This window comes from Callorhinus ursinus, unplaced genomic scaffold (assembly GCF_003265705.2).
Source record: "Callorhinus ursinus isolate GAN/ISIS: 27379988/994484 unplaced genomic scaffold, GSC_fseal_2.0 scaffold71, whole genome shotgun sequence".
Taxonomy (NCBI): Eukaryota; Metazoa; Chordata; class Mammalia; order Carnivora; family Otariidae; genus Callorhinus; species Callorhinus ursinus.
The window spans coordinates 3572402-3597537 of record NW_027397133.1 but is presented as its reverse complement, the minus strand read 5'-3'; the positions used below and the strand labels follow the sequence as shown (position 1 = coordinate 3597537).

General features: G+C 43.0%; 1 protein-coding gene across 2 annotated transcripts in view; it reads left to right on the top strand.

The window, feature by feature from the left end:
- ARHGAP35 (Rho GTPase activating protein 35) overlaps nucleotides 1-25136 on the top strand; it is a 125119-nt gene that overhangs the window by 29668 nt on the left and 70315 nt on the right. For both annotated transcript variants that reach the window (XM_025849604.2, XM_073886526.1), the window contains exon 2: nucleotides 15098-18975. In XM_025849604.2, the coding sequence (XP_025705389.1) occupies nucleotides 15292-18975 (3684 nt within the window). In that variant the 5' untranslated portion in view covers nucleotides 15098-15291. The remainder of the gene's footprint in view (nucleotides 1-15097; nucleotides 18976-25136) is intronic.

Below are 25136 nucleotides of genomic sequence, written 5' to 3'. Positions count from 1 at the left end.
TGGAAAGGAGCACTTGAGCTGTGAGGATCCAGGTGATCTAACTTCCCTGGCAGCAGATATAGTCTCTCTCAGCTGTTGAATTTGATTGTCTGTTCCAAGGGTAGGGATTGATTGTTATCAGTCTGATTATAATTGCGTGCACTTAGGTTATCATTAGCCCCAAGAGACCTACCTGTCTCCCTGAAGAACATCATTGTGCAGTGATCCTGCTGACGGATGAAAGCTGTCAAGATAACTTGGCTGTGAGATGCCATTTAGCTAGTTTGTATCCATGTGTGCCTCCCTGCCACCCCCCTGCAAGATTTAATGACCTAGTTAGGGAGAAAGTCCAGGCCTCTTGGCTTCTCTCCAAGTGTTCTACCACTAAAATGTTAGTATTACCTTTCTCAGAATTCTTCTGAATCATTTGCTGGCACTGTAAGTGGCCTTTTAAACTTTGATTTTGCCACTTTTCAGACTGTTTGTACTAGTACTTTTCACTGTAGGAATTTGAGTTGCTTTGGTTACTTGAAGAAGGCCTTTTCACTTGCCTTTGCTTTTTAAAAATGGGAGTAGCCTGTGATAGGAATGTTACTGGCTCTTGATATGTTAGTTGGCAAAGTTGTAGAGGCAGCCCTTAATAAAGGTCACTTCGGAAGAATATTAGTTGGTTACTTACCATTCTTGGCATTCTTGTGGAATGATACAGGTTTATGGCCTTTTTATTAAGTTCTTAAATCGAATGGTCTTTAATTAGAAGCAAGCACATATAAAACTTAGTGATTCCAGACAACACTGGCCTTACTGTATTAGATTATAGAGTGAGGTTTGCACCCATAGGAATATGGGTTTTGGAGGGGGAGTGGAGAACGGGTGTGAGAAGGCTGTATCGGACACATTCCAGTTCCATCCATGCCATCTGCTCGTTGCAACCTTAACAGTGTGGAATGTGGACGTACAGCTTTCAAGCTCAGTTGCCTTTTGATTGCTCCTGACTAGGCTTTTACCTCTCATGAGATTTAACTGGTTGGATTGGGCTTTCTGTTACATAGTCAGTATGAAAAATGGAGTCAGTAGCCTAAGTTTTGAACTCATGAAATTATAAGATTTGACAAGCCATGATACATAGATTTTAATTGCTGTCTTTGAAATGGCCCACTCCAATATATTAAATGAGACAATGGAGGAATATATAAATTCAGGGACTGACAAGTTAACACAAAACAACCCTCCCCTTTCCAAAAAAAAAAAAAAGGCGGCAGCAGCAGTGAGACAACCCCCACCTTATTGTGTATGATTCTTCACTGGGCAAAAGGGCTCAGGGAAGTGTGTATCATCTCTTCATCCAAATGTAACCCAGGATGTTCCTGATGGAGAAGACTGAAAAGAAGGGTTGGTGGTTTGGATAGGGTACTTTGGTGCAAATAAGTTCTATAAGTTTACAGGCTGACACCTGCACTCTTTTTTTTTTTTTTTTTAAGATTTTATTTATTTGACAGAGAGAGACACAGCGAGAGAGGGAACACAAGCAGGCGGAGTGGAGGAGGGAGAAGCGGGCTTCCTGCGGAGCAGGGAGCCTGAAGCGGGGCTCAATCCCAGGACCCTGGGATCATGACCTGAGCCGAAGGCAGATGCTTAATGACTGAGCCACCCAGGCACCCCTGACACCTGCACTCTTGAGGGGATTTGATTGCCAGAGGGATTGTCCTTGTATGGACAGCAAAATTAAGCCCCTTTATACAGTGGGTTCTCTGAACAGAAAGTCAAAATAACAGATGGATACAGGAGCAGGTGAGTGGTCTGAGGAATTGGGAAGAGGTGCACAGAGTGAAGGAGTTGAGTTGAATCGTGTTCATACATCACCAGATCTTCTCTTCCTCTTGCAGATGGTAGCAGTCACATTAGCCAAGTGATAAAAATTTTCATTTAAGATTTTAACATAGTCGATGCGGTGGGTAGTCAAGATCAGTCTGCTGATAAGGTTTTATAATGGTGGGGTACTTCTCTATTCCGTTCTTTCTAATGTGAATTAGAAGTCAGGAATAGCTATTTGTTGTACTTTGATTTTATGACGTTTCAAAAGAATGTACCTGCAGTATGTTCTCAGGACCATGTGTAACCTGGGGAGTAGGAAGTGAGGTCATTGAGGGAGACACTGCATGGGTTTATGATGGGATGAAATAGGGCGGGCATTCTTTGTGTATGTAACTGAGAAAGGTATGCTGTTACCTAACATGAGTGTATTTTTGAGAATTTTAACTCAGAGACATGGTTTTCTGAACAGCATCCAAATACATGAGGTCAAGGTGATTTCCTCCAGTAGGACTGCTGTCATGGAAGAGTAGGCTGGGCCTGTTTTCCTTCTAAGTCTGAGGGCTAAAGTAGTGATAAGAGGTGACTCATTGATCTTCATGAAAATTACTGGCTAAGGACTTTCACGGAATGGTGGTTGATAAGGAAGAGCTAGTTACTATTCTGGTCTGTTATCTAAGGGAAAATCATGAAGCTAGCATTTTATAGAAAATGCCATTTATTAAATTCCTTAGATGATCACAAGTGTTTTCTTAGTTATTTTTGGACTCCCCAACAGGACATGTTACTTTTATAGTTTGAAATTTATCTTGAAGTAATGGATGGTAGATCGGTCCTATATAGAACATGTAGCAGAAGCTCCTGAAAATATGCATATGGGGAGGGGTGGAGATTGTAGCTGTAATCCATGGTACTAGGTGACTATTCTTCCTTGTCTCCTTCCTAGTTTGATTTTCAAGATCTTGATTAATCTTATCTCACGCCCGAGGGTGGTCTGTAGAAACCACTCTGGGCTGGGGCTGGGGGTGGGAGGGACGCCTTGCGTAGCACACAGGTCTGACCGCGGCTTCTGTGACTTCCTTCCTTTCTCCTCCTCAGCTTCCGCATCTGTCACCTGAAAGCGTTGGCTGCCAGTTTCCCCAGCTCTGCCTTCAAGGGGCTTTCATTTGGAGAAACAGATCAGTTCATCTAGAAGTCCTTTTGTTGTTAATCCCCAAGAAGAATCTTAGGAATTTTTTTCAAATGGGCCAGTTTTCTTCGGATTTTGCTGCTTATTTATCTGCCCTTTCCCTTTGGCAAACTCCCTTGACAGTGAGACACAGGGTCATCGGTTTAAGTATGGGAAGGAAATTATGGCCTTGAGCACAGTCAGAAAGAATCTGGCTCTCAGGCGCTTCCTGTGAGCCACCACTAAATTACAAAGACCGGGCCCTGACAAGGCTTTGCAAAGGGCCATCTTACACCACCACTGTGTCAGCGTTTCCATCATGAGCAGTTGTTTTTCACAGTGCTTATTATGACCAGGTTTGAAGTGGCCTTTACATGGGAAGCATTTACCCGCTGGGTGGGGGTAAAACAGCAGACTGAGTATGGAGGAAGGGTGAGCATGTATGGATTGCTCTCAGAATTTCCCCTTTTCAACCCAGACCTGACCATGCCATTCTTGCCCAGAATCCTGGGGCTTCCTCAGGATGAAGTCCAGACTCTCCTTAGTGTGACAGTGCCCTCAACAGATTTGCCCCTGGCCTCTCCTGCCGTACATGCCTGTGTCCTCCGTTCTTATGTCCTCTGGACAGCATGGCATAATAGAGTAGGAAGACAGACCTGGGGGGCAAAGGGGTGGGACGGTGTCAGGAGACCTGGGTTGTAGACCGGGCTCCCTCTCTCACTAAGTTGTTTCTTTTTTCCTGATCTCAGTAGTAACTAATCTGGATGAGTTTCCTGAATGAGAGGAAGAGAAGAAAGGGTTTGGGGGACACAGATCAGGAGGTTCTTTTTGACTCTCTTGTCTCTTGGCAAAATCTTGGGAATCAAACCACCAAGTGTCTGATCATTAATGGCTTTAAGACTCATGAAGTTTTTTGAGCTTTTATAAAAGCCCATAGACTGCCATAGAACTTAAAAAGAATTTTTTTTATTTATTTGAGAGAGAGAATGAGAGACAGAGAGCACGAGAGGGAAGAGGGTCAGAGGGAGAAGCAGACTCCCTGCTGAGCGGAGAGCCCGATGCAGGACTCGATCCCGGGACTCCAGGATCATGACCTGAGCCGAAGGCAGTCGCTTAACCAACTGAGCCACCCAGGCGTCCCAAGAATTTTTTTTTTTATGTGGGATCCCAACATATAAAACAGATCAAATTGACTTGCTCTGTTTTAAGGCTGAAAGATCTGATGTGTCACCTGTTCAGCCTTCTCCATAGCCCTGAAGAACTGCCAGTTACATCCCGGGCCCCCTAGGGCACTGCTTCTCAGCATTTCCTCTGGCTTGCTACAGTGAGGATTAGAGTCACCTGTTTGACATGATGCCAGGCAGAGGCCTAGTGTAAAAGGGGGAGAGTGTATTGCCGTGGTTGCTCGTAGTGGTTGAGAGAGGGCCGTGTTCAAATCCCAGCTTATTTGCTATTTCGGTGTACTCTTGCTTCTTCATTTCTCTGATTTGTGCGTATTATATGATTTGTGTGCTTTTAAGAAACTGTAGAGAAAAGTGTATAAAGCATGCACAGTATGAACAATTAATGAAGTGACTACCGTGAGCAACCCAAGTTAAGAAATAGAAGTTCTACTTGTATCGTTTTTCCACCGTATCTCCTTGAGTAGCCTCAAAGTAGGGACTTGAAATATGCTTTTCAAATACTGAGGTGTTAGTATTTGAATAGGAAATAATATTTTTCTTAATAACTTTTTGTTATCAAGTGCCTACATGTAACATCTTTTCATTCAGAAAATCCAGTTTGTTTTACACATATTGACTCAAATATTCATCTCTTCTAGAAGACAGGGATAAACACCTCAGTGTAGCAGATTTTCAAATACGATTGAGCTGATTCCAGGTTCTTTTGCATGTTCTTTCTTGTGTTAATTTTTTTCATCTTTCTCAGACCCTTTTTTTTTTTTTAACCTTCATTTGAAATAAGGCAAGTGTGTAAGTAAATGTGGAGACCAGAAAGTGGAAAAGATGGATGGGAGTATTGATTTTGCTAGTGTGAGTCCTAAGTTCTTTAACCTGTGGATCCAAATTATGCGTTATTAATATTTGCTGGATTTAGAAGTTGGTTTTGTTTCTTCTGTTTCTTTGTGAACACTGTCCTTATCGTTAATACAGGTTTATTAGGTAAAATAAAAAACCACTCTTTTTTAAAAAAATTTATGCATGTGGCATGACTTTTATTACTTACAATAGCCTGTTTTAGGACTGGCAGTTTATAGAATAATGCAAATGAGTAACGAGGAATAATTAGAAATAATGGCCTGAAATCCTCATGTCATCTTAGAATGCCATCAGGAGAATAGAATGGTAAGGCTTACTGTGGACTTGAAAATAAGCTGACCTATTTCCCCCAATTGACAGAAATGCCTGTTTCTTCAGCACTGTCCTCTGTTTGCAAGGCACATTTGGCTGGACAGTGCCTCCATTCTTGCATATTCAGAGAAATGTTTATGGAGAACATTGTTTTAAAAAAATTTTCTGCTGAGAAGTTTTAAAAACCGAAACACCTGAAGAGATCATAAGTGCTCAGAAGCAACTGTTGAAGTAATTTTATAGGTTTTCTTTACCATTTCAAAAACAGTATAAAATTGATTTGAATACCAGGATATTCAAAGGTAAGATTTGGCTGTATTTTTGTTTCTTGGTTTGTTAAGAATCTGCACTGACCGTATTAATGGTAAATAGGCTGTGGTTCCGAGGCTTATTGGAGTGCATTGGCCTTGGTTTTGCATTTCCTTTGGCTTGGATTATTTTTACAGCTTATCAGAAATCCTCTTTGTTGTTGTTGGTTTTCTTAGTATAGGTAACCCAGAGGAATCTTGCTGCATCAGTGAGAAAGATTTCTCAGCCTTAGGTTTTGTCTTTGTTTATAGTTGCTTTGATCAGATAGCTTGATTAGAACTCCAGAGCTACCTGGTAGAAGAAACCTGCTGAGGATAAAGTTTAAGGAAGTGCTTTTGCTGAAAGCAGCCCCCTTCGTTCACCAGGGGAATCTGATTTCATCCTGTGAATAACTTGGCTTAGAAATTTTATTTCTTTGGGACCTTCTTGTAGAGTTCTCTACACCTCAAAGCATGAGAACTGTGTCAGGATGAAAAATGGGCTGCTTGCTTTATTCAGTGTGGGCCGGCTAGGATGGTAAGGTAGCAGCATAGTTCTGTTTTTTTTTAATCCTGGAATTCAGAGGTGCTTTTACCAGGGCTTGGAGAGAAAACGAATCGAGAGGAACAGGAAGAGACATTTGCAAAAATTACAAATGGAATGGCGGAGAATCTTTCGTAGCTGCTCTTTTAAAAGTTAACTTTAGGCCAGATTATTTTAAAAAACAGACATCTAAGATATAAGTGCTTTAAATTGGCTTTTGATTTTTCTCATTGGACTCTCTGGAGAGTGCTGTCCATTCGGTTTGCACAGGGTATAGTGAGAGCTGAATGCCCATACATACCCAGTGTCTAAGAATAGCCTATCTGTTGCATGAGATTACATGTTTCAAGACCAGATGGTTAAACACTTAAATCAGTCTTTCCAAAGATCCAGATGACCCATTTCAGAGATTTCCTGTACCCAGAGCCCTGGGGATGTAGCGAGATTCATTCCCCGACTATGAGGAAATCCTCCCTCCTACATTAAAACAAGAGTAGATGTGTGTACCCTGTACTAGTGGGAGCAACCTCCAGTGCTATTCTGGGCAAATATTTGCTCTTTGCTTCCTTTATAAATGTATATTTTTCTGCCCCCTTCCCCATTTTGTTATTTGAATTTGCATTGGACTGAATAGAAATAAAATTTGCCATATTCAAATGGAGTTTTCTTTTGTTAGATGATCCACTCCTTAGCCGGTGTTAGTTTACTGGGTAAGTTAAAAAGTAGTGGTGTTACTGACAGTAAGTAACATTGGTGGGATCAAAGATAGTGGTCATACTAGATTCTCACAAGTGACAATACAGTCTCCTGGGGCTCCTGGGTGGCTCAGTCATTAAGCGTCTGCCTTCGTCTCCCATCATGATCCTAGGGTCCTGGGATCGAGCCCCTCATCGGGCTCCCTGCTCCGCAGGAAGCCTCCTTCTCCCTCTCCCACTCCCCCTGCTTGTGTTCCCTCTCTCACTATGGGTCTGTCAAATAAATAAATAAAATCTTAAGAAAAAAAAAAAAGAAAATACAGTCTGCTCCTAGTCTGAGCCCTGGCTGCCCCTCCATTTTTCTACCTCCCATGCATGAAAATTATTCCAGTCATTCAGTCTTAGTGCTTTTCCATTTTGGTCACCATTATTCTTACCCTTTCTCGTCTTTACAACGCCTGGGCCGTCTCCCAAGCCCTGCCAGTCTTCTGTGTACCAATTCAAATTTCACTTCTGCTCTGATACCTTCCCTTAGCCACTCTAGACCTGAATGATCTCCTCGTCCTTTCTCTGGAAACCGGGGAATGGTCTATGCCCTTGATTGTCTTGTGGCTTAGTTTTTCTTTTTTCTAAGTAAAAATATTTTATCTGAGGTAAATGATAAGATTCTCATCAGCAAGGACAGTGTCTGTTTCTTCTTTGTTTCTTTGCATTGTCTTAGCTCTATAAATAAGTTGATGGATAGTTCAGTTCTCAGGTCTAAAGATTAGAGACTAAAGTAATAAAAAAATGGTTAACCCCTCTGAAATATTATGAAAGAAGGAGAGAATTTAGCTGCTCTGTCACTAGGGCCAAGAAGTGGCTACCTTTCTCTTGTATTCAGTATCAGAGGCTGTGTTGTGCTTGTTGAGTTTGATGTAGTCATTTCATAAGACACTCCTCATGTGGTAATGAGATGAGCAGAATTAAGGGCATTGTTTCACATTCCAACAGAAATCACAGAGGAAATGAAGATTTCCTCTATGTCAGTCAGGTTCATAAAGGTTACGTTTTCTATGTGTAGCTAAATAACTCTGACACATCATTTGTGTACATCACTAACTTTAAGGTTGTAAGTTTATCTGGATTTCACAGATAAATGAATTTGTTGAATAAGGACCTTGGACTTCACTTCCAGTTTTTCTTCTCTGATATATCTAAAGCTTTTCTTTATTTTCTTTCTTTCCAAAGTGGGGGCTTGAACTCATGACGCTGAGATGAAGAGTCGGATGCTTAACCAACTAAGCCACCCAGGCACCCTTGTGTAAAGCTTTTAAAGGAAAAACAAAAACCTTCTGAAAATTCACTCTAACGTTTATTATTATAAAAATGGAAACATTTGGGTTTTTAAAGACTATCTTAGGTTTTTAAAATAATTTTATTTCATCATAAGTGTGTACTTTTTTTTAAGATTTTATTTATTTATTTGACAGAGAGTGGGGGAGAACGCGTGCACAAGCAGGGGAAACAGCAGGCAGAGGGAGAAGCAGGCTCCCCGCTGAGCAAGGAGCCCAATGTGGGGCTTGATCCCAGGACCCTGAGATCATGACTTGAGCTGAAGGCAGCTGCTTAACCAACTGAGCCACCCAGGCGCCCCTCTTTTTTTTTTTTTTTTTTAAGATTTACTTATTTATTTGAGAGGGAGAGAGAGAGCACAAGTGGGCGGGGCAGAGGGAGAGGGAGAAAGAATCTCTGGCAGACTCCATGCTGAATGCAGAGCTCAATGTGGGGCCCGATCGCATGACCCTGATATCATGACCTGAGCCACAACCAAGAGTTGGATGCTCAGGGCGTCTGGGTGGCTCAGTTGGTTAATGGTCTGCCTTGGGCTCAGGTTGTGTTACCGGGGTCCTGGGATCGAGCCCCACGTCAGGCTCCCTGCTTGGCAGGGAACCTGCTTCTCCTTCTCCCTCTTACCCTCCCCCTGCTAGTGCTCTCTCTCTCTCTGTCCCTCTATCTCAAATAAATAAAAATCTAAAAAAAGAAAAAAAAAGAGTTGGATGCTGAACCGACCAAGCCACTCAGGTGCCCGTAGAAGTCCCCATCCCCTATTTCCCCTATCCCCCACCCTCTTCCTCTCTGGTAACCATCAGTTCATTTTCTAGTTAAAAGACTGTTCTTGTTTCTCTCTCTCTTTTTTTTCCTTTGCCCTTTTGTTTCTTAAATTCCACATATGAGTGAGATCATATGGTATTTGTCTTTCTCTGGCTGACTTATTTTGCTTAGCATTATACTACCTAGGTCTATCCATGTTGTTGCAAATGGCAAGATTTCATTCTTTTTTTATGGCTGAATAATATTTCATTGTATATCTATACCACATCTTTATCCATTCATCTATTGATGGACACTTGGACTGTTTCCATAATTTCGCTATTGTAAATAATGCTTACACGGGTGCATGTATCCCTTGAATTCGTGTTTGTTTGTTTTTTTATTTTTCGGGTAAATATCCAGTAGTGTGAGTCCTAGATTATAGGGTAGTTTTCTGTGTTTAATTTTTTGAGGAACCTCAGTACTGTTTTCCACAGTGGCTGCACCAGTTTGCATTCGCACCACCAGTGCACGAGGGTTTCTTTTTCTCCACATCCTCACCAACACTTGTTTCTTGTGTTTTTGATTTTAGCCATTCTGACAGGTATGAGGTGATATCTCACTGTAGTTTTGAAAGACTATCTTGTTCAAGTTCAGTGGTTCGGTAGACTGTAGATTTGTGTTTTCTTCTTTTTTTTTAAGATTATTTATTTGAGAGAGCGAGAATGAGAGAGCGAGCACATGAGAGGGGGAAGGGTCAGAGGGAGAAGCAGACTCCCTGCTGAGCAGGGAGCCCAATGTGGGACTCGATTCGGGGACTCCAGGATCATGACCTGAGCTGAAGGCTTTCGCTTAACCGACTGAGCCACCCAGGCGTCCCTTGTGTTTTCTTCTTACTGGAGCTTTTACATTCCATCCTTCTTGGTTCGTTTGGAAAAATCTCTTCCTCTAGAAAATTCTCCTTTTGGAGTCTGTCTTACAGGGAAAATGTTTCCCAGTTAGATCCCCTCCTTTTGCTCTTCCTCTCTCCTGTGGATAGGAGTCTTATCATATATTTACTTAATGCAGACATTTTAACCAGCTGCTGATGGTAATTCATAGCTTTGAAAACTCATTCAGAAATTTAAGGTGTTGAGAAGTATGAGGTATTAAGGAGGTTTAGAAAATGCTCTTTGCTTTGTTAGTTACAGTGCATATTTCCATTCTCTTCCTCTATTGGGATTAAGAAAAATTATGGTAACAAGTATTTTACTTCCTTTTTGCTAGCGGCTCCCTATGAAATTATTTCCTTACTTTATTATTATATAATATTATAGTATTGCTAGTTTGGCGGTATTCTGTACATGGTTGTTTGAAACTAAATGCGTTTTCAGAATTTGTTGGCTATTCTCGGAGGTAGAGACAGTAGTTTTGGCTATGGGTGGTGGATCTGTGTCTTACGGGACATTCCAGATCACAAAGCCCAGAAACCAGAAACGTTTCCTCTTGGGATTGTGGGGGTGGGGTGGGAGGGTGAGACACACTGATAGAGCTGTTGACAGTGTGAACTTTAGCAGTCATGGTAATGCTGGATCACAGTGGCATTTCTGTGTCCTGTGAAATGTGTACTATCTTGGGAACGTTGCCACTTCTTGCCCTGGGTTTTGTAGAGGTGTTAAAAAAGAAAACACCCTCCTACCTTCCAGTTGAGCCACTCTTTAGGGAGCTGGTATGGTGGTTAAGCAAGTCAAATAAACATGGAAGCCTGGTGACAAGTTCTGAAAAAGCTCTCAGTTGTTGGCATTATGTTGTAGTAAGTGTAGCATATATTTGTAACAAAGAACTGAAAATATTCCTGAAGTATTTTCTTTTCTGAAGGAGTTCACTTGTGTAAAACTACTAAATGTTGGGGTTTAGTTTTTTTAATAAAACTAGCTCTGTAAAGCTCAAAGATAAAAGTAGTTACTGTTTTAAGAATCCTTTTCCTCCTCCACTGTAACTCTTCAATTTTAAAAGGATTAATATTGGCAAATTATCAGAATGGACATTCAGATTTTGCTGTTTAAATAGCTTGGTTGCCCACTAAGAACACTGGTTCCTGTCAGATTTAAACTAAAGATACCACGGGGGCGCCTGGGTGGCTCAGTTGGTTAAGCGACTGCCTTTGGCTCAGGTCATGATCCTGGAGTCCCGGATCGAGTCCCACATCGGGCTCTCTGCTCAGCGGGGAGTCTGCTTCTCCCTCTGACCCTCTCCCCTTTCATGCTCTCTCTCTCTCTCTCTCTCATTCTCTCTCTCAAATAAAATCTTAAATAAATAAATAAAGATACCACAAAGTCTTGAACATGCCTTGTCTTCTACTTTCTCTTTCTTTGTGGCCTTAAGATCATTAAATTTAGTGACTCAGCTAATTTTTTTTTTTATCCACCTCTTAGAAAAGTTGAACGTGTTTGTGACCAAGCACTTAGGGTTATTTCCTTTAAATCAAGTGTTTGCAGCATTTTTAGATTATAACAGTCTTTGTTTACCGTGTAATTCAGTCCAATTGAGGAACTAGTAAAACTGCATTATCCAGACATCAAAGACAGGCATGTAAGAAGAGTGTACTTATACCAGGGAACTGTGATTAGGTTTCTAACAAGTGGAAAGTTACCAGGTGTCCCCAAATTAACCATTTCCATGCCAGCTAATTCTCTTTTTTGGTAGCTTTTTTAGTTCAGTCAGTTAGCGTTCTGGGTTTAAAATATCAGTTGCTCCATTCTTGAGAGTTGAGAGTGCTGCTTTCTTCTCTTCAGCACCCTTTAGACTGCTGAGACTTTGACTTGAATGGGCTACCCGGAACATCATGCATTTAAAAAACTGAGTGGGGTGTGGGGGGGTACCTGGGTGGCTCAGTCAGTTAAATGTCTGCTTTTGGCTCAGGTCATGATCCTGGGGTCCTGGGATTGAGCCCCACATCAGTCTCCCTGCTCAGCGGGGAGTCTGCTTCTCCCTCTGTCCTCCCCACTGCTTGTGCGCTCTCTCTCTCTCTCTCTTTCTCGCAAATAAATAAATGAAATCTTTTGAAAAATACTTTTAAAAACTGGGGAAACAAGGGGTTGAGTGGAGAATACATTTTAGCTTAGTTCAGAGTTGAGCTGCTGTCTTTATTCCTTGATTTTGAAGAGCAGGTTGGTGTTTTGTTTTCCTGAGATTTCTGTGAAGAGATAGATTATTTGGCCCACTTTATAGAGAAGAGGTGGGACAATCTGCCAGCTGCGTGCAGCAGACACTGGAAGTGGGACCCGTGTCACCAAGCTGTATTTCAAGATTGGTCAAGTAGGTGGCCTTGAGTCCTGCCAAACCCTGGGTTGGGGAATTGATAGAGAAGGGCTCTGTTGTGGGAGCACCCTTGACTTTAACTTCCATCAACATTCCTATCTGAGGCTCTGTTAAACCTGGGTCTCCTCAGGGGCTGAAACAAAATTTTGTATGTGTACTATAAGTAATGTGCAAAAACACTTTGATTTTGTATAAATCTTTGCTATTTGGGTATTTCAAAGGATGTGTGTAAGCATCTTACAATTTTACCTAAGTAAGCAATCACCTAGGGAAGTGGAGGTTGGGGAAGGTTTGTTTTTTTTTTTCTTTCCCACAGATGGCTTCTTGTTCCCTGCTGAAGTCTGGAACTTGGCTTCTTTAGGAGCACACCATTATAATCATTGAGATTTCTCTTTTGAAAATGGTCAAACAATTTTTACATATCACATCTAGCCACATTTTGTTGCCATAGAGGGTTTGGCTTTCTGGGTCATCAGAGGAAGATATGGATGTTTGGGAAAGGTCTGTGACCTTTTGAGGTTATCATAATAGGGGACAACTTTCTTCTTCCATTCGTCTCCCCCGTCGTCTTAGAATAATGTGTGAGGGTCTGACTTCCTTTGGCTTTTCTTAGGAGACAGGCCTCACAAAAACATACTAAGGTTGTGGAAACGCTGAGTTCCTACCAGGTGTGACTGAGATTCAAAAGAAAATTGTTCTTTATTTTGAATTCTCAGTTATTGCAGGAGACTGTTCATTTGGCTACAGGATCGGCAATTGCATGGTCATATTTGCATGTGTGAGTAGACGGCAGTGCAGTATAAACAGTATTTGCCAGAAGACCACTTATGTAGAGACAGCCAAAGCCTACGTATTTTACTTGTGTCAACCAAGAAGTTATTGTAAGACATTATCATAGCATTTCATTACTTCAGCCCTTTAAACTTTAGGTCCTTTATTTTTTTTAATTTTATTTATTTATTTGAGATAGTGAGCAAGAGAGAGAGAGAACGAGCAGGGGAGGGGTAAAGAGAGAGGGAGAAGCAGACTCCCCACCAAGCAGGGAGCCTAACTCGGGGCTCAATCCCAGGACTCCTGGATCATGACCTGAGTGAAAGGCAGACACTTAACTGACTGAGCCACTCAGGCGCCCCAAACTTTAGGTCCTTTAAGGCGCCACTTTTCAGCCATATTCTGTGGTCCCCCTAGCCTTTGGGAAAGAATCCAAACTCTTTGAAAGTGGCTTAATCTGATCTCTCTGTACTTGCCAACACATCTCACCCACTCCCCCCCCCCCCCCGAAGGACCATGCTTTCTTCTGCAGAGAGGAGTCTCCATGTTTCCTTCCCCTACTTCAGGTTTCTCCTAAGATGGAACTTCCTCCATAAAGGCTTTCCTCAATCAAAAGGCTGGATTTGGGGACTCTTTAATATGCTCTCGTAGATACTCATTCCTTCAGTTAATATTTGTGTCAAGCACTGTGTCATAGGCTGAAGATACAGAAGAAAAGAAGGAAGGGGTGGGCTTTGTCCTCACAGAGCTTATGTTCTTGTCACGGAAACTACTCCATACTCACACCTTTTTTAGAAAAGCTTTTGATTTGGAAATAATCACAAATTTATAGAAAGTTGCAAAAATTAAAATAGCACAAAGGACGATCTTGTCCAGATTTACCTATTGTTAACTTTTTACCTCATTTGCGTTCTTTCTCTCAATATATATACATGTTTTTTTCTGGATCAGTCACATACATTATGGCCTCCCCCCCCCCCCCCGCCAGTACTTCAGTGTGTATTTCATAAGAGTAGAGCTATTCACTCACATGGTGTAGTTATCGACTTCCTAAATTTACATTAATAAAATACTTTTATCTAATACTCTGTACATAGTCCAGTGTTGTTAATTGTTAGTAATGTCCTGTATTTCCCATTCTGGTGCAGAATTCATTTTAGGGTCAGATCATTGCATTTACTTATGATGTCTCTTTAGGTTCTTTTGATCTGGAATGTTTACATAGCCATTCTTTGTTATGACCATGATAATTTTTTGAAAAGTACAGAGTGTGTACTACTTCTCCACCCCACCCCCATAATAGAATCTTGCTCATTTTTGGTTTATCTTATGTTTCCTTGTGATCAGGTTGAGGTAATGCATTCTAGGCCATTACACTGCATGGTAATGTATCCTCTTGGGGGGATACCATGGTATCCTTCCGTTCCTCTTTAGTGGTGATAAGTTTCATTACTCACAATGTTAACCCAGTTTCTCTCTTGTATAATTAGTGGTTTTTTTATTCCTCTTCCCTTTGCAACTAATAAGTAGCATATCAGGAGACACCTCAGTTCTGTGCAGATATCTTGATTCTCATCAAAATCCACCCCCTAGACTAATATTGAGTGATGATTCTCTTCTTATCCAGTAGTATGAACTCAAGTTCCTGTTTGGTGCAGTGGGTTATAATTCATTACTGTATTTAATTAATTTGCTGCTCAAATTGTGCCAGATTTGTCCAGTGGGAGCCCTTCTAGCTGGCTCCTATATCTTTGGGATGTGCCCTATCATTTTTTCTAGCACTTCTTACCTTTCCTGCATAACAGTATGTTCCAGGCTCATTTTGTACCAACTCTGCTCTAGCCCTGGAATCATCCACTTGTCTGAGGAGCCCTCAAACCCTTGTTTTAGCACTCAGCACACCACTTGCATATATGTCTTCCTCCGTTAGATGTATTGTACCTCCAGAGGGCACATAAATGTCAGTCGTACTCTTTTATCTTCAGCATAAGGCCTGGCACATTTGATGTTTAAGTATTTGTTGAATAAGAAAATTGGTTTTTGCTATAGTTCAGTGATTAAAATTGGGTTCCAGAATTACAATGCTGATGGGTTTTCTTTTTCTCTCCCCCATCTAGGAAGAAATGTTTACTATTTGGCGATGAAAAAGTGGTGAAAACTGACCTCATACTGGTATACAAACACTATGGGACCTGACAGTCTTGCTGCATGGGCAGCCGGCCCCCACTGATAATGTGGGGAAGCCATCAGGTCCACTGGAAAACACTAATCTGATCTTGGAAGTGGCTGGTTGTGGCAGGATGTGTCGACGATGATGATGGCAAGAAAGCAAGATGTCCGCATTCCCACCTACAACATCAGTGTGGTGGGATTGTCTGGGACCGAGAAGGAGAAGGGCCAGTGTGGCATTGGGAAGTCTTGTCTCTGCAACCGCTTTGTGCGCCCGAGTGCTGATGAATTTCACTTGGACCATACCTCTGTCCTCAGCACCAGTGACTTTGGTGGGCGAGTGGTCAATAATGACCACTTTCTCTACTGGGGAGAAGTTAGCCGTTCCCTGGAGGATTGTGTGGAATGTAAGATGCACATTGTGGAACAGACTGAGTTCATCGATGATCAGACTTTTCAACCTCATCGAAGCACGGCCCTGCAGCCCTATATTAAGAGAGCTGCTGCAACCAAGCTCGCATCAGCTGAAAAACTCATGTACTTTTGCACTGACCAGCTGGGGCTGGAGCAGGACTTTGAGCAGAAACAAATGCCAGATGGAAAGCTGCTGATTGATGGTTTTCTTCTTGGTATTGACGTTAGCAGGGGCATGAATAGGAACTTTGATGACCAGCTCAAGTTTGTGTCCAATCTCTACAATCAGCTTGCAAAAACAAAAAAGCCCATAGTGGTCGTCCTGACTAAGTGTGATGAGGGTGTTGAGCGGTACATTAGAGATGCACATACTTTTGCCTTAAGCAAAAAGAACCTCCAGGTTGTGGAGACCTCAGCAAGATCCAATGTAAACGTGGACTTGGCTTTCAGCACCTTAGTGCAACTCATTGATAAAAGTCGGGGAAAGACGAAAATCATTCCTTATTTTGAGGCTCTCAAGCAGCAAAGTCAGCAGATAGCTACGGCAAAAGACAAGTATGAGTGGCTGGTGAGTCGTATTGTGAAGAACCATAACGAGAACTGGCTGAGTGTCAGCCGAAAGATGCAGGCCTCTCCCGAGTACCAGGACTATATCTACCTGGAAGGGACTCAGAAAGCCAAGAAGCTGTTTCTCCAGCACATCCACCGCCTCAAGCACGAGCACATTGAGCGCAGGAGAAAGCTGTACCTGGCAGCCCTTCCGTTAGCTTTTGAAGCTCTTATACCCAATCTAGATGAAATAGACCACCTAAGCTGCATAAAAACCAAAAAGCTCTTGGAGACCAAGCCAGAATTCCTAAAGTGGTTTGTCGTGCTTGAAGAGACACCGTGGGATGCCACCAGCCACATTGACAACATGGAGAATGAACGGATTCCCTTTGACTTGATGGATACTGTCCCTGCCGAGCAGCTGTACGAGGCCCACTTAGAAAAGCTACGGAATGAGAGGAAAAGAGCTGAGATGAGAAGGGCATTTAAAGAAAACCTGGAGACCTCTCCCTTCATAACTCCGGGAAAGCCTTGGGAAGAGGCCCGTAGTTTTATTATGAATGAAGATTTCTACCAGTGGCTGGAAGAATCTGTATACATGGATATTTACGGCAAACACCAAAAGCAAATTATAGACAAAGCAAAGGAAGAGTTTCAGGAGCTGCTTTTGGAATATTCAGAATTGTTTTATGAGCTGGAGCTGGATGCTAAGCCCAGCAAGGAGAAGATGGGTGTCATTCAGGATGTTCTGGGGGAGGAACAGCGATTTAAAGCATTACAGAAGCTCCAAGCAGAGCGCGATGCCCTTATCCTGAAGCACATTCATTTTGTGTATCACCCAACCAAGGAAACATGCCCTAGCTGCCCAGCTTGTGTGGATGCTAAGATTGAGCACTTGATTAGTTCTCGGTTTATCCGGCCATCTGACCGGAATCAGAAAAATTCACTCTCTGACCCCAACATCGATAGGATCAACTTGGTTATCTTGGGCAAAGATGGCCTTGCACGTGAGTTGGCCAATGAGATTCGAGCTCTTTGTACAAATGATGACAAGTATGTGATAGATGGTAAAATGTATGAGCTTTCCCTGAGGCCAATAGAAGGGAATGTTAGGCTTCCTGTGAACTCTTTTCAAACGCCAACATTTCAGCCCCATGGCTGTCTCTGCCTTTACAATTCAAAGGAATCTCTATCCTATGTAGTGGAGAGTATAGAGAAGAGTAGAGAGTCCACACTTGGCAGGCGAGATAATCATTTAGTCCATCTCCCCCTGACGTTAATCTTGGTTAACAAGAGAGGAGATACCAGTGGAGAGACCCTACATAGCTTAATACAACAAGGTCAGCAGATTGCCAGCAAACTGCAGTGTGTCTTTCTCGACCCTGCTTCTGCTGGCATCGGTTATGGACGCAACATTAATGAAAAGCAAATCAGTCAAGTTTTGAAAGGACTCCTGGACTCCAAGCGTAACTTAAACCTGGTCAGTTCTACTGCTAGCATCAAAGATCTGGCTGATGTTGACCTGCGAATTGTCATGTGTCTGATGTGTGGAGATCCTTTCAGTGCAGATGACATACTCTTTCCTGTCCTTCAGTCCCAAACCTGTAAGTCTTCCCATTGTGGAAGCAACAACTCTGTTTTACTTGAACTACCAATCGGACTCCACAAGAAGCGCATTGAACTGTCTATTCTTTCGTACCATTCCTCATTTAGCATCAGAAAAAGCCGGTTGGTCCATGGGTACATTGTTTTTTATTCAGCCAAACGTAAGGCCTCCTTGGCTATGTTACGTGCCTTTCTTTGTGAAGTGCAGGATATTATCCCCATTCAGCTGGTTGCACTCACTGATGGCGCTATAGATGTCCTGGACAATGACTTAAGTCGGGAGCAGTTGAGTGAGGGGGAGGAGATTGCTCAAGAAATTGACGGAAGGTTCACAAGCATCCCCTGTAGCCAACCCCAGCATAAACTTGAGATCTTCCACCCATTTTTTAAAGATGTGGTGGATAAAAAGAACATAATCGAGGCTACTCATATGTACGATAATGCTGCCGAGGCCTGTAGCACCACGGAAGAGGTGTTTAACTCCCCCCGAGCGGGCTCTCCACTCTGCAACTCAAACCTGCAGGATTCAGAAGAGGATATTGAGCCCCCTTCTTACAGCTTGTTTCGAGAAGACACATCACTACCCTCTCTGTCCAAAGACCATTCTAAACTCTCTATGGAACTGGAGGGAAATGATGGGCTGTCTTTCATTATGAGTAATTTTGAAAGTAAACTGAACAACAAAGTACCTCCACCAGTCAAACCAAAGCCTCCTGTCCATTTTGATATTACAAAGGGGGATCTGTCTTATTTAGACCAAGGCCATAGAGATGGACAGAGGAAGTCTGTGTCTTCTAGCACCTGGCTACCTCCGGATGGGTTTGATCCTTCTGATTATGCTGAACCCATGGATGCTGTGGTCAAGCCAAGGAATGAAGAAGAAAACATATACTCAGTGCCCCATGACAGCACCCAAGGCAAAATCATCACCATTCGGAATATCAACAAAGCCCAGTCCAATGGCAGTGGCAATGGCTCTGACAGTGAAATGGACACCAGCTCTCTGGAGCGAGGCCGCAAGGTCTCCATCGTGAGCAAGCCAGTGCTGTACAGGACGAGATGCAGCCGGCTAGGGAGGTTTGCCAGTTACCGAACCAGCTTCAGTGTGGGGAGCGATGATGAGCTGGGGCCCATCCGGAAAAAAGAGGAGGATCAGGCATCTCAAGGTTATAAAGGGGACAATGCCGTCATTCCCTATGAGACAGACGAAGATCCAAGGAGGAGGAATATTCTTCGCAGTCTAAGGAGGAACACTAAGGTAAGATACCAGTTTAGGAATGAGTCACAGGAGTTGCTCACACAGTGTCTCAGTGAGAGCTGATTGATGATGATGATTTTCAAGGACAGCTTATTCTGGTAGAAAAAAGAAATGGATCTGTGTGTGTATTTAGTCTTTGACTTAGCATAAAGTAAGCAGTGTCTCAGATTGCTGCTACTGGCAGCTCACAAGTAGTAAGGACCTTAGATAGACAGCTTGAGTTTGAGTTGTCTTTGTCCAAAATAATAGTTAGGTAATTACCAAAATGAGCAGACCATGTAGAACTTGTCGGTAATCCTGACGAGTAGCCAAGCCAGTGACGATATGCTTGCTCTTCCTATACGTAAACACCAGAAATTAAATTGCACATTTCAGTCTCTGACTGCTAAACAAACATTTCACCCATACAGCTCGTAAAAGCTCCTTTTTCCCTCACTGACCCATAAAGTTGCTGCATTTTATTTTCTTTTTATTAAGATTTTATTTATTTGAGAGAGAGCGAGCACAAGCATGGGGTTGGGGCTAGGGGCAGAGGGAGAGGGAGAAGTAGACTCCCCACTGAGCAGGGAGCCCAATGCGATGCGGGGCTCGATCCCAGGATCCTGAGATCATGACCTGAGTCAAAGGCAGACACTTAACTGAGCCATCCAGGTGCCCCAGGTTGCTGCATTTTAGATTAGGAAAAATTGGATGATTATTTTATTTGCATACAAGTCAATGAAGGGTCTTAGGTACGTAAATGAAAAGTAAGAACCTTGCCACTGCGAGTTATAAACCTGCCCCCCACACACACAATAATAAACCTGTCCCATATTTGTAAAATTAGAGTGCCCTCCAGCTGCATTATTTTAAGTGCGATGCTGCTGCTATCAGTGAGGGCTTCAGATTTGATTTAGGGACCAAAGCGGGACGAGCAGAAAGTAAACCGCACATATTATGAGTGTCAAACCTGCCATCAGATGTAGGGGAAGCAGTTCCAAATGCAGCAGCAGAGAAAGCCTCTTTATCTTGTGTAGAATTGCAGTGTACAGAGTAGAGCGCCCTGTCCCCTTGGGCTTAGGCTTTGAAACAGAACAGTTATTTCCCAACTTTTTCTTTTTTCCCCCCTTTTTAGAGTAGAGGGAAATACTCTGTTTTTCAGAGAAAGACATCTTGGTGAGACCCGACAACAGGTCTGTGTTACATGCTAGCCCACAACCAGCCTTGGGATACACAGAATGATTTCTCTGCATTGAAAGCTTTTCCTCCTCTCCTGACCATGAAACAGCAGAGAACAAAGTGACTTGTGTGAAAACGTTTCAGGGAACTTTGGAAGAAAGCTTGCCAAAAGCTTGTGTTATTACAAGATATACCAAATCAGAAGGATCTGGAGTCCAGGCTGTTTTAAGAGTTGACAATTCTGTTGTAAAAGATCACCTGGAGGCTAGTTCTGCAGCTCTTACTGGTTAAAGAGGGCCCTCGGAGATGGAGGAACACGATGCCATGGCCCTCAGAAGGAAAATGTATTTACTCTATGTTCCCTGATAGCATACACAGTGCTCCCCAATCACCATTGGCTGGAGCTTCCAGAATTTCCTTACCTGTGTAGTTTCAGAAAGGGCAGGGCAGTATTGTGTGTTCTGTTCCCCTCCCCTTCTGAACTGAACATTAGTAGATATCATAGGCATTTGATTTCCCCTTGTTTTGTTTTTCCACTTGGATTCCTTCATCTACCTTCAGTATTTTGTTCTGCAAGGGTTAGTAGTGGGCAGACCCATGGAAAACCATTCTTATTTAGGAAGTCAGAAAGTAGCGTCACCTGCCCCCTAGTATTTCCTTAAAGCTTTCCTATTTAACAATACTGGAATCCAAACATTTTTAGCGTTTTGACTTTCTTCTCTTCCTCCTCCACTCCTGATGAAGACTGTTACCAGAATAGCTTATCTAAATGCTGACAGTCTTAATTTGTGGGGGTGTTTGCACACCTGGGAATTAGGAGGGTGGCATAATAGCACACTGAATTATAACTAATTTTCTGGCTTCTAGCTACATTTTTAATGCTTGTTGAAGATAATGCTTTTAAGACACATTCCCAAACAAGCCATGCTTTAAAGAGCGCACACGGTAGGCTCCGCAGAAAACAGCTGGTGTCCATGTTTTTGAAGAGCGACTTCCTAACCTAGAACTTCCTTACACTGGGTTGCTGGGTCAGCATGCAAGAAGTGATCGACTTCCCGTCTGTTAGTTATGTGGGCCACACCTCTTCAAGTCAAATAAAAATGATACTTCTGGCCCAAGAGCAATAGCGTGCCAGAAGTCAGTTCAGGAGTATCCTTTGGAAAGTGTGAGTAAAAGGTGAAATTGTCTTTTCCTGTCTTGGAAAATCGTGCTTTGAAATGAGTGTAGCTGCTTTGTCATCCTAATGCAGAGATAAGTAGAGCCTTTATTCTCTTCCCCGTTGGGGCAAACCTCCTATTAAAATTGCTGCCTTAAGAAAGCAGACTGACACTGGTTTTACTGGAAAAGCAAGATACCATGGGGCAGAGAATGCCAAGCCAACCCCTACGTGGGGGATTTGGCCTTTGATTTTTATTGGCATGACAAGGCAATACAGTATTTATTTGAAGTGAGGGGGGAGCCAGTTGGTAATGGAAAACACACTTAGTGCCTCCTCCATGCCAGACACCACTGGGGAAATGGCACAGATCCTTCTTGCCCAGACCGGAGCTCCCAGTTGAGGCAGCAAGACCTACACAACTACTGAAAATAGGTGGTCTGCCCAGGGGGCACTGTGTTGGGGCAGAACGGAAATCCCAGGCTGGGGGCCGTTAAGGAGCACAGTGTGTGGAGTGATCAGCAGTTTGGGTTCCGGGAAGGGGCAAGGGGCCTGGGGGCTAAAGTCCAATCTCAACTCCTCCGCTCCCTCACTGGGACCGGGGGCACGTGATTCACCTCTCCATATCCCTTGCGCGAAAATGAAGAACACAGTGGCACCTTCCTCATTTGGTTGTGAGAAATGGAGTGAGGTCATGCATGTGCGACCCTGAGGAGGCTGCATCCTGGACAGGGGTTAGGGATTGCAGTGTTGTTATTTAAGGAGACCTCGAAGAGTGAGTAGTGAGTAGGACTGAAGCCTCGGAGGTAAGTAAAGGCCTGGAGGTAAAAATGTGCATGTTGTATTCAAGGAGAGGAGAGTGCTGGTCTGGTCTAGCTTAGGGCTTGGGGGGCCAACATTGTCCCTCCCTTTTGTGTAAGTTTTAACCCTTTGTGTTCCTTAGCTGCTTTCTCAGCACTTACCCTAGCAACAGCCCTAACAACAACAACAAAAAGCTATGCTCTGGGTACCAATGTGATGTGGAGAAAGAAATTGCCCAGCTCCCTTGGCAGATTTGCTAGATTAGCTCTTTACTGTAAAATTGGAGTTGGAGTGTGAGGGAATCGCTTTCATTTCTGTTAATGAAAGTGCAGACTGTAAAGCTGACTGTCATTCTGGGTCCTTTTCCCAGCTGAACCATTTAGCAACCCACCCTCATAGTGGGAGCCTTCCGCACTCAGCTGAATGAAATTGAAAATCTACGATTGCACTTCAGTGGGGCCCATGAATAGATGCTTTGTCTGTAAAGAGTTGGTGTTGCACATGGTCTCTGTCTCTCAGTACCATGCGTTTGCAAAGATGAGATCAGGACCGGCAGGGTCTTATTTTAAAACCAAAAAAAAAACAGGCTGGGGAATCTTGCTTCACAAAATGTGCCTTTTGGGTAAGCTCGCGTTGCTGAATTTAGTGTGTTTGACCACGGATTTAAAGAGAAGACATTATTGGCCATTCACCCTTCTATCTGATGTGCTCTTATCTTTGTGTTTAAAAAAAAAAAAAAAGACAAAACAGAATGATAAAGAAAATCTTTCACTCACTGTAGCTACCACATGACAAGACAACCTATTGAAAAGCAAACCAATTCAATCACGCATTGTTTGGTCTATAAGGCACCAAGTAACCAGTTTGACAGTTTGTGTCTCCCCCCCCCCGCCCCCCCAGTGAATTGGCTTATTTCATTGGATTCAGTGAATCGGCTGGTTGTTGTGGCTTTGTGTGGACACAGCTCTCATTTTGTGAGGCCTAGAACGGAGTTAAAGTTTCTAGTGTGAATAAAAACCAGCTGGGGAATTGGACTGCTAGCTCCCCAGGGTGGGATGTTGCATTTTGACAGACAAGCTGGATGGTATGAAATATGAGCTCTTTGTAACCTGCTCAGGAAAGACTCTCAGTGTGTGCTTCGGAAAAGGCTAGTCCTACTCAATGAGCTGTAAAGCCAAATAAATACCGTGGTCTTAAAAATGGGGCGGGGTGCCTACTTGACCTTGGATTTTCTGATTCCTGAAAGAATTGTTATCTTTTAAAAGAAGTACTTTTGTTCCAAAAGCATATACTCATCCATTCATTTTTGGAAAGAAACATTCAATGCACATGCGTTTAGTGAGCACCTGTGCACCTGGCTTTGTGCTGAGTACCTTGTGTGTGGTGGTTGTGTTCGTCTAGTTTAACGTCGAGGGGCTGAAGGATTTTAAACGTGCTGACATGCATTTGGATGCTGCCAGAGGAGAGGTGCAGGGTACTAAGGTATTGTAGACCAAGGGGTTTTAACTTTAGCCCGGATAGGTGGGAAAGGTCCTCAGGGAAACAGTATCTGAACTGAGACTTACAGGGTGAAGGAGGACAAAGGCAGTGAAGATGGAGGTTTCGTGGGGAGAGCTCTTGAGAAAACAGTATGGAACTTGGAGCTGGGGGGAGAAAAAACTTGAAAGAAGCCTAGAGGGGCTACTGCAGAGAGTGAGGGCTGCGAATACCATGGGAAGGGTCTTGTACTTCCCTCAGTGTACCTAGTACTTACTGCGTGCCAGGTCCGGTATCCAGCGTTGTCCTGTTGCCACCGCCCACATTAGTGTAGTTACTAAAGGGAGGAGCGGAGATTTTTGAATCTGCTCTCTGACTTTCATTTCCAGTGGGTTTTGAGAGTCCAGCCTGCAAGAAGGATGGTAGTATTTAATAGCCAGGCACACATTTGGACCACTCAATCAATCTAGTTAATTTGTTCATTTCAGACAAAGGACTGTGATTATTATCTAAAAAAATCCATTTCCTCACACTACCCCCTAAGAACGGCCTGGTGCTGTTTGTTTCTGGCTTTAGAGTCTAGTTGACTAGAGGACAAAAAAGGCATGGAGACACTGAAATAGAACTGGAACTTTGAGAAATTGTTTTGAACTGGTGTCATGCATTTTCTCAGCTTATTTTAAGCCCAAAGAGCTGCTGTAGTGTGTTTTTGGTGACAAAAATAGACTATCTTTAACTATGGGCCTTAGCTTATAGCACACCTGTTCTTTAAAAAAAAAAAAAAAATTACAATAGGCAGCCCAAATCTGTTTTTCAAAGAGCAGAGAATTGCTCTGATCATCACTGAACCCACTTGTTCTCGTCCACCACCTAGTGATACTGAAATATCTTGGTAGGGACCTAAATTATTTCAGCCCGAGTGAAGAATCACCGCTGCTTCCAAAGAGAAAGGTCTTCTTGAATGCATTTTATTCAGTATTTTGAGAGGAGGCAAGCAGATAAAAACTGACCTGTAACTCTGAGAAGTCCATATCCAGTGAGTGTTGGACAGGGCAGGGTGTGTGTAAAAAAACTTTCCTAGAACTACTGGGCCCTCCTTTCTAGTCAGCCCCCTGTCGCACCGGCCACTCAGTCTGAGACAGCGGCAAGGAGTGACCCAGATTTGCCAGACTCCACACCTTTCTAGAGCAAAAAGCTCTGGTTTCACTTTATTTGGGGCCTGTGAGGGGATGATCTGTCTGTCTTCTCCCATGATGACAGAGGATTGGGGATGCTAGGAAGGCTGAGGCTTTATGCTACTTCCTCTTCTACCCCTAAATAAGACGCTCCAAGACAGTGGGTGACCAGGTTGTAATACTGACTGCCAGTGTGCAGGAGCCCAAGTCTAGTACGCTTTTATGCTTTCAGAACAGACTTTGCCAGTGAGAACAAATCCACCCTCACGTTTTCTCTTAAACTTGGGCTTAGATTTTTTCAGAGCCAGAAGGGGGAGCACCAGTTAACCAAGAATATATTTGGGGCATGAGTGAGAAACTTGATTGGAAAGGTTCTTTTGAAGATCTGTTGGAAA